At 39.2% G+C, this 10,579-nt stretch overlaps 1 protein-coding gene across 1 annotated transcript in view; it reads left to right on the plus strand.

The window, feature by feature from the left end:
- The window catches only part of LOC149818936 (ubiquitin-conjugating enzyme E2-23 kDa-like), a 32,148-nt gene extending 22,191 nt beyond the window's left edge, over nucleotides 1-9,957 (plus strand). Inside the window, exon 6 of the mRNA XM_089985946.1 lies at nucleotides 9,666-9,957. Coding sequence (XP_089842072.1) covers nucleotides 9,666-9,796 — 131 coding nt within the window. The 3' untranslated portion in view covers nucleotides 9,797-9,957. The remainder of the gene's footprint in view (nucleotides 1-9,665) is intronic.
- Nucleotides 9,958-10,579: the final 622 nt, after the last annotated feature.

Consider the following 10,579-nt stretch of genomic DNA (forward strand, 5'->3'; position numbering starts at 1 on the left):
GAGCCTGAGTCCTATACAAAGGCAGCAGGAAAAGAGGAGTGACAAAAAGCCATGGTTGATGAAATAAATGTACTTGAAAGAATACAGGCATGGGAGCTAGTAAAACCTCCTCAAAAAAAAATATCATTGGCAACAAATGGGTGTACAAGGTAAAGACAAAGGCAGATGGGTCAGTGAAGAGGTATAAAGCCAGATTGATAGCTAAGGGATACAGTCAGTGTTTTGGAATTGATTTTACAGAAACTTTTGCTCCTGTGGCTCATATGACCACAATTCGTATACCGCTAGCAGTAGCTGCCATGCAACAATGGGATCTTTGGCAGTTGGATGTCAAGAATGTATTCTTGAATGGGGATTTACATGAAGAGGTACATATGAAACTACCTCAAGGATACTCAGATCCAGAAGACAGAGTTTGCAAGCTTCACAGGGTTCTATATGGTCTCGAACAAGCACCTCGAGCTTGGTTTGAGAAGTTCAGTTCAACAGTGAGGTCACTTGGTTTTGAGCATAGTGATCATGATCCTGCTTTGTTTGTGTCTTTCTCTGCTCTTGGAAGATGTATATTGCTTCTTCATGTAGATGATATGGTTCTCACTAGAGATGACAAAGAAAATAGAAGAGACCAAAAAGAAGTTGGCTAATATGTTTGAGATGAAAAACTTGGGGCGTTTGAAGCATTTCTTTGGGCTTGAGATAGCCTACTCCCCCAGGGGACAATACTTGTCCCAACATAAATATGCTACAGATTTGGTTGTAAAAGCAAAATTCACTTAAACAAGTAAATTCCCCCATGGAGGCAAATTTGAAGATGAGGGCAACTGGTGGTGTTGAGCTAGAGGATCCTGTAATATACAGATAGTTAGTTGGGAGACTTATATATTTGACTATATCCTGACTAGATATCTTACGTAGTTCGCATAGTGAGTCTATTTATGAGTCCTCCCAGATCAGTGCACTTGGCAATTGTACTCAGGATCATTAGGTATGTCGGAGATTCTATGCATTATGACATGTTTTTCTCATCTTCGTCTGACAAAGAGTTGAGAGCTTTTTGTGATGTTGATTTTGGAGGATCCACTAGAGATCGACTTTCCACTACAAAGTTTTGTGTTTTCCTTGGAAGCTCCTTGAATCATGGAAGAGCAAGAAGCAGCAAAGGGTTGCATTGTCAACTGCAGAAGCAATATACAGAGCTATGACTCAAGTCATGACTGAGATTATTTTGATTCAATGGTTAAAGAAACTAAGAATTTCATGTGAAAAGAAAACTCAGCTATATTGTGACAATATGAGCGTTATTCATATTGCAAAGAATCCAAAGTTTCATGAGCGCACTAAGCATATTGAAATAGATTGTCATTATACAAGGTCTTCAGAGGATGAGATTATAACTTTGGAACATAGCTCAAAGAATTAGATTGCAGATGTCTTTACAAAGAGTCTCTCCTTTGCATTTGAGTTCCTTCCTTTCCAAACTTGTAATAATTCCTTTACATCCTTCCAAGTTTGAAGGGGAGTATTAAAAGTCTATATAATATAGTGTATTATAGAGATGTGTAAAGTAACTTTTAGGCTACTATCTACATACCTTATAAAGGAGGGGTATATTAGTCTTTTATCTCTTTTTCCTTTTGATGTCTTAAGGGGGTCAACCCTTTAGTTGTAAGTGAACTTTATTCACGATATGTAATAGACGTGAACTTGTGTTCCTTCCTGTTTTGGTGTTGAGCTTCCTCTAACCCCAACTTCTTGTGTCTTTGGTTTTCTAACAGTCCTAAGGTGGGATGGAGAAACTTAGGGCCCATCCCAAGGTAGATGGGACGAGGCGAGATGAAACGGGATAGCCCACCCAAGGTGGGACGACCAAGCTTGGGGCTGTCCCAAGTGGGTCCAAGAGGGACAAGTGGGACATATGGGACAAGATGGGTCATCCCAAGGTGGGACGATTGGACACAGTGCCGTCCCAAGATGGGACGATTGGGACAGTGGTGGATAGAGGTGGGACAAGATGGGTCATCCCAGGGTGGGACGATTGGACACAGTGGTGGACAGAGGTGGGACGACTGGGATAAGATTGGTCGTCCCAGGGTGGGATGGCCTGGGACAGTTGGACACAGGTCCATCCCAAGATGGGACGGTTGGGACAAGATGGGACGACTAGGCACTAGGGAGACAAGGCCTAGACAAAGCGAAACAAACAGGACGACCCTGTCCTAGGGCCATCCCATGGTGGGACGGCTAGGACAGGGGGCCGACAGAGGAGGTCGTCTAGGGTGGGATGACCTGGACATGTGGGTGACAAGTTGGAATAGGAAGGACAATAAAGGTGGGATGGCATGGATATGTGGACGTCAAGCCAGAACAGGAAGGACAAGGAAGGTGGGACGACCACGACACCTGGCCATCCCAAGGTGGGACAACTTGGGACGGCCAGGAGAGGGCTGTTAAAAATACTCAGTTTGTTTATGGATCTGGATCCAGATCCATAATGTAACACGTCACACACATATAAATATAAGAAAAGATGTCAAATCTATTGAGACGTCTTCCTTTCTAATCCACAACTCTTCTCTCTTTTGCTTTCTTTGTTTTCTTCATTTCTTGTTTGTTTATTGTGCAAGAACAGACCTTCGGAGGATTTTCACATATGCTATTAGAGCCTGAAAAGAGGTAAACTTCATTGATCTTGGCTATTCTTTCTTCACTTCACCTTCAAATCCTTCTCCTCTTTCTTCAACCCTAAATCCCTTTTTCTTTCTCTTCGAATCAAATCTGAACCTAGTGAGATCTGATGTGATTTCTTTTGTGTCAGGTTCAAATCTGATAATCAACAACAGATCTGATCAGATCCTAGCCAAATCTGATCTTCTCCTTTCTCTTTGCAAAATCTGATCCTCCTTCCTCTTTGCAAGATGTCTCCTGGGTCGATTTAAAAAAAAAAATCGATCAGACTTCTTTTTCAAAATTGTTTCCTTGTCTGGTTTTGAATAAAAAAAAACCTAATCACGTCCAATCAGTCTGACGTGATCTTGATTAAAAAAAATACGTCAATAATACTTTATGCAATTTTTTTTTCTGTTTCCAAACACGTCATATCACTTTTGACATGTATCCTTGTTGCTGAACTCTGATTTGACCAAAGCAAATAATCTGTGCAAAAGAAAAAAACACAGATATTATTTAAGGTCAGAAAAATTTTCTTTATTGTTAGATTGATTCTCTGTGCTTCCTTTGTTATTCTTTCATTGATTTCTGAATCTTCTTTTATTTATTGTGCATGTCAGTCTTTTCTGATTTTTTTTTGTCGTCTCATCAAATGGCTGCTATCAATACCTCTTTTCTCAGCCATTTAGTTACAAAAAACTTGACTCTTCCAATTTTATCACCTGGAAGAAGCAGATTGTCCCTTTCCTTTCCAGCCATGATCTGATGGGTCACCTTGATAGGACGATCCATGTGCCTCTAGAACTGGTTTCCTAAACGATTTCAGTGCAAGATGGAAGTACAGAGAAATCCTCGAAGACCATGGTCAGAATTCTAGATTTTATCGCGTGGTGGAATAATGATCAGTCGGCTGTAGCTTTCATCACAATCACAGTTCTTCTACATATCCCATTTGGAGTTCTGTCGGATACTCTACATCAATGGTACGAAGAGATATCTACTCGGATATATCAGCTGAAAGCAAAATTTGCAGAGATTAAAAGAGGGGATTCGCCTGTAGCCGAGTATCTGGACAGCATTAAGGTTCTAGTGGATCAACTTGCTACCATCAGATCACCATTATTAGATGAAGATATATGCATGAAAACCATCAGTGGGCTTGGCCAAAAATATAACATGTTCATTACTATTTACACTAGCAGTACACCTCGCCCACCTTTTTGATAAATTGAGAACCACGCTCTTGGAACATGAGACCATGTTTAATATATCTTATAAGGAAGAAGTGCATCATGAGGGTATGGTTGCAATCCAAAATTTCAATCCCCTTAGAGCAAGAGGGAGTGGCCGCAGGCATAATTTTGGTGGACGTGGAATAGGTATTCTTCCCACACCGAATTCTTCTTTCAATCAAACAATCGTAGTATATCAGATGTGTGCATTGTGTGGAAAGAAGGGCCATACCTGTTCCAACTGTTATTGGCATTACATTCCTACCTATCGCCCACCTACAATGCTGATTCTTCTAACAGATTTTTTGAGCACTTGCAACTGCTGCCCCACCTCTAACAGGTGCTGGTCCTCGTGCTCCAGCAAATTTTATTCAGGCTCCTACTCCTACTAGCTCATATCCTCCGTCTATTGCTAGTTCACATGACTTAGCGGCTCTTAGTGTTGGCTTTGGGCAGCTTAATTTCCAACACTATCATAATCCTGTTGGAAATTCGTGGGCTTGGTATTCAGACTCTTTAAGGATCTGCTCCTAGCAGCCCCCTCATACGGCTGATTTATGAACTCAGGGGTAACACACCATGTCACAGGTGATTCAGGTAAACTCTCTCATGTTGAACCTTATCATGGTAATAGAAGTGTGATTACGAGAGATGGAAAACACCATCATATTACTCATACATGCACAACCATTGTTCCCACAAGTAAAGGATCTCTTTCTTTGCTCAACATTTTGCTTGTTCCTAACATTCATAAAAGCTTATTTTTGTTTTTCAACTTTGTTGTGATACTAATTCATGTGTCTCTTTTTCTCCGTCCTCTGTTTCTGTGAAGGGAATTCGCACGAATCAAACACTCGTTGAGGGAAGATGTGAAAACCTATATGTCTTAAATGAAGCTCGAAAGCTCCTACTTTGTCATTCGTTGTTTTTGTTGTCATCAAGTCCAAAAGTTCATCCACAAGTTGATGTTTGGCATCATAGATTAGGTCATTGCAATTTGAGTTTTCTTGATCTTCTATATAATAAAGGATTAATTAATGTCAAAAAAAAAATTCTTCTTGCGTCAATTGTCGTATTTGTAAGTCATGAACTTCCTTTTTCAAGATCTAATAAGAGCACTTCTTTTCTTTTTGAGCTTGTTCATTATGATGTTTGGGGATCTTCTCCCGTTATGTCTTTATCAAAATTGAAATATTATGTTATTTTTGTGGATGACTTTACTCATTTCACTTAGATATATTTCTTGAAATCCAAGGATCAAGTGTTTTCTGTTTTCTTTAGATTCAAAGCTCATGTTGAAACTCAATTCTCTAGAAAAATTTGCAAAAAAAAAAATCGAAAGTGCACCCCTAAAAAGTTTTGCTACACATGGGTTCCAAACTTTTGAACAAAAATTACCACCATCTTTTTCTTTTTTTGATAGACATGCTTGATTGAATACAGATTGACCTTGGATCATCATTTTCTAGTGTGTATGGTTTTTCGGGGATTGAAAAATCAACTTCTCGACAACCTACAATGTACCAAAATTCACCCCTCAAAACGTTGTGTTTTTTACTTATAAAAGGTGAAAAGTTCAAGAACACGTTTTGTGCACACACCAACGCGGAGAGACACACACACACACAGAGGGGCAATATTTTGATGTGGTTCGGTCTTAACGTGACCTACATCCACAGATTCTTTCTCTCTCACACACACGACAGAGAGGACGAGAGGGCCTCTCTTTATTTATGAAGATGTGTACAAGTCCAACATTAGGGAGAGTTCTTTGTGGATTTGATTCTCAAGGATACAATTGATTTTGGGAAGCATACAAGACTCTTTCACCTTGAGGTTGTTGGATGGACTCTTTAAGAGAGTCCTCATGCATGAGCTTCTACATGACTCAAATCCTCTTGGACGTGTCCTCTAGATTCTTAGACTCTGAACGTGAGGACTCTGAATGTGGACCCCATTGCTTTTTGGACGTCTTTGGCTCCTGGGACTCTTCCTTAACATGCCCCCTCAAGCCAATCTCCGTGAGATTGAGCTTGTCTATGAAGAATCCAAACTTAATCCCGAAAAGAGGCTTAGTGAGAATATCAACAACTTGGTCCTGTGAGGGAACAAACTGGACAACAATCTCTCCTTTAGAGACCTTCTCTCGAACAAAATGATAGTCAATCTTAATGTGTTTGGTTCTGGCATGAAATACTGGATTTGCAACAAAATATGTGGCACCCAAATTGTCACACCATAGTATTGGAGTTTCACATCGGACGACATTCATCTCTGTCAATAACTGCTTGAGCCACACAAGTTCAGAAACTGCTCCTGCGATTGCCTTGTACTCGGCTTCAACGCTTGACCTAGCCACAGTGAGTCCAACATTAAGGAGAGTTTTGACTCTCTCAAGGATACAATTGATTTTGGGAAGCATACAAGACTCTTTTACCTTGAGGTTGTTGGATGATGACTCTTTGAGAGAGTCCTCATGCATGAGTTTCTACAAGACTCAGCCTTGGACGTGTCTTTTGGATTCTTGGACTCTGAATGTAGACCCCACTGCTTCTGGGACGTATTGGCTCTTGGGACTCTTCCTTAACAAAAGGCATGACCCAAGGGTCGATCAATGGCAGGATTTGAACCCATAACATTTTGTACCCAAAACAAACATGCTACCAAACTGCACGACATCCCTTACATTAATATTATATGTACATATGTACATGGAATCACGAAAACACAGAAGGTTGTTCATATTATACTTAGCGAATCTCATCTCCTTTCTTTTTATTCTCCACCTCTTTCCGGAAGGCTAGCTAGAGATTTCTTCTAAAAACACCAGCCCCTGTCAGTTCATAAGAAATCTAATGTCTAGTTCCACCAAAGATTGGACCACTCAGCACATCTATGGGTTCAGATTTGGTCAACACAGCCTGCCCCCATGAGTTTCAGCTAGGGTTTCAGAACCCACTGGTGTAGCTTCATGAAATTGACGTATAATATTTGTTGCTTCACAAATTTGATGCATATGAGCACCTATGCCACCTGGGTACGGATACGGGTATAGATACGGAGGGTACAACACTGCTATTCCAAAAAATGTGGGTACGGGGATACGGATAAATATATACTGAAAAATATATATTATATATCTAAAATATATATTATATGACTAAAATATATATTATATATCTAAAATATATATTATATATTGAAAATATAATATAATATAGGACACGGCAAATGCTGTGTCCAGGTACCAGTACCCGTGTCGACACGGGTACGGCACCCTAAGTGCTGTGTCGCAGTAACATAGATGAGCACTGAGATTAGCATGAGATCTGTGTTATGTTACCTCATAGTATGACTTTTAAGTCCACTATTATTTTCTCTTTAGGAGGCTAATCACAGAAATGCACATGTTGGCAATTCTCACTTGTCAAAAAGTGCTCTTAGGGCATGTAACTGTGCTGGTGTAAAGAGAAGTAAACTGAACAGTGAACTTGTAGAGGGACCAGTCTACATATGGCTTGGGAAATTTTAGCTAAAATGCAGGGTTTTGATAATGAGATTGGCCTTTTTCTACATCTTTTGCTTTCAATCTTATTCTGCTTTGATTGTGACAACAGAAATTGCATATTGGAATTTCATGCTGTTCCTTATTTTCTTTTGAGACAAGAAAATGCTTGTCACGTCTAGATGGTTTCGGGTTTTCTTCGTTTCCCTATTTATTACTATTTTCAGCTAAAGTTTGGTGAAATCACGATCTTTTATTATTTTGCTTTGGAAGTCTTTATTGTTTTAGGTCTGCATTACCATGACCAAACTGTCTTAAAGGGTGCATTGGCTCTCCTAGTTCCAGTTCTAGGGGGTAGACTGTAGAGAAAGGAGAATCGGAAATTCATATGCTTGCTGGCAGTCAACCAGCAAAAAATGTATGCTGTCATTTTTAGATTAAAAATGCTTTTTATTTGAGATTTCCCCTTTTTGATGCTGTCAGGACAATCTATTTAACTTAAACATGCACTGAAGACCACTGAAAATTGGTTTGTGGTCTATCCCATTCACTGGTTGTGGCCATGTGGCGAAGGCCCAAAGACCTCAGTACACTGGGGTAGGAGGATTTGAATTAAAAAGGATTTTGGTATGCTTGGAACACTAGACTGCATTTTGCTGCCAAAAGTGGGGAACCCAGTGACCATGTTTTGAGGTTATCTATCAATGCTTTCTAAGTAGCTTTACTCCTTCCCTTCCCTTCCCTTCTCTTCCCTTCTCTTTTCTTTTTCCTTTTTCCTTTTTCATGTAGCATTACTTCAGGAGCCTTGTTTTTTCAGTGATATTCTTAACGAGCTTCACCAGTGGAGAATGTAGCCTGTCTAGTTTCTTGCAATTGTCCCTCTTCAAGCTCTTAAAATCGTCTGCTTTCCTCTGGTTTCTATATTGACTATTCTTATGGTCTGCCTCTTTTTTTTGTGTGGCTAATTCACTTGGAAGTATACATTCACCATTTTTCATGTGTAGTTCACCCTGTTTCACAGAATCAGCATGGGACTGAGGTGTGAACAGCCAAATTCATCTAGATGAATTTTCCTGGTTTAATTCATTTTGTATAATATCAGTTTGTGTTCCATTTTGGCCATTATGGTTACATAAAATCAGTATCAGACTGATTTATGAAAAACTTATGTTACTTAGGTGAACTCTCCCCTTTTGGCATTCAAACTTTGGATCTTCTACCGGAACAAAGCCTTTTCTCAAGTAGATTAATCATTACATCTTGAAAATGATCTTTAGGTACCTGCAAGCAAAAAATAAAGTGAGAAAGAGAATCTATGAAGAATAGGAGGAAGAGGGTTGAGGAAAGAACAGGGTCTTACTTGGTTGCTCTTCTCATTCACTACACTTATTAGTAATAGGTTAAGTCTAAGTCACATGGAGACGGCTGCATATACAGGGATACAACCTTTTTTATGAAGTTTCCATTATGACTATTGATTAGTATATAAGTAGACATGATACAGGCCCCAAAATGGAGTGTCCATGTGACATAGGTACAGAGACCAAAAGGTCTTTCCATGATCCCATATTAAACATTTACAAGAAAGTCAAAGTACCCATGGAACAGTCAACTAAAGAAGGACAGCAATGTCCCTCTTTCAATGCCTATCATTGTCTGAGATGGACGGTTGTCTAATTGACCGAGTTTATTTTTTGCTTTGCAGACATAGACTTGACCCAATTTTACAGTCCAAATTTCAGAAGTTATCAGCTCTTTGGTCATGTATTGCATGAGCAAAGCCGATATTCTAGTCTGCTGTTTTTTTCTTTCTGAAAATTCTTTGCATGCTGTTGGAAAGTATTCTGTTTGGGTGATGGAAGTGTATAGGAAAAGTTTTATGCATTCCCACATCTCCATTTGGAGGCCTTGGGGTTCACTTGCAAGTTCCTTAGGGATTGCAGTCTGGCACCCCACATCGAGTATCAGAAAGTTGTGTATGTCAGTTCGGGCATGACTCTTAGCAGGAAGACGACTACATATTACCTGTCATCTTGTGAAATTTTCACTTTGAAGTTACACAGTTGCTAACATTCAGTTCTCATGTCTGGGCCTCTTTTGTTTCTTTTGCTTATTCAATGATGCATGCTAGAGCTTCAATTGAAAGTTTGTGCTTCATTTTTTGCTTAGTTGAATCTTAGTTGAATTCCCACTTTGTGCTCAGTATGACCTGAATCTGCAATTTGTTTGTCTCTTGCATTGCTCTTCTTCTCTTTGTCCAGAATATTGTGAAAAATATGCCAAGCCAGAGCACATAGGCATCGTTCCTGAAGAGGAAAGTACTGATGAAGAAGTGAGTGAAGACGAGTATCCATCAAGTGATGAGGCAATGGCTGGTCATGCTGATCCGTGACACCAATTGTAACACAATTCATAACATTTCAGTGTCTGTACATGTATTCAACTTGTTGTAAATCAAACAGAATGTTCTATTTACATGGGATGCCTCTGCACTGTAAATAATCATACTTGGATGTTTGAATTTCTGTTTGGATGAAATGGTTACACTGGATTTTATGAAAATGTGGAAGCAAGCATCGATTCTCCTTGTAATAGTTAATATGTTAACAGGCTTGTTTGATGAACTTAAAGAGAAACACCACCACTGCCAACCAATCCAGTAGAGTCAAACATTTTGCAAGTTATGTTTTTACTCTTATTATACGAAAAAATGACTATTGTACAAGTAATTTGATGTGATACATTAAAAACCTACAATTTTTTATGTTCTCCCAATGTTCAAAATTGTAAATATCTGACATTATTAGGACACTTTTACCCTTCACAATTGTGAATTTAGGTTGTTTTTGCGATAAAATTGTACTGCCCATTGGCTATGTCCAACACTCAAATCCAAAATCTCAAGTTTTTTTTTATGCAAATTTAGACTTAAATAACTTGCATAAATTTATTTGCGAAATCTCGGTGAAACTAAAACCACAAAATTCACAAATATCATACTCTTACATATACTAATTTTTTTTTGCATAAAAATATTTGCAAATGGCTCTTAGTGCTCGGTTTGGTTCTCTCCTTTAGCACCCGGTTTGGTTCCCCCCTCCCCGAAGCCACCCGGTTCCTTAACTAGTTCGGTCTCACATGTTCTCTCAGAGATATTTTGAGAATTTTGTCTCTT

The sequence above is a fragment of the Nuphar pumila genome, chromosome 13 (genome assembly GCF_984573655.1).
Source record: "Nuphar pumila chromosome 13, dmNupPumi1.hap1.1, whole genome shotgun sequence".
NCBI lineage: Eukaryota > Viridiplantae > Streptophyta > Magnoliopsida > Nymphaeales > Nymphaeaceae > Nuphar > Nuphar pumila.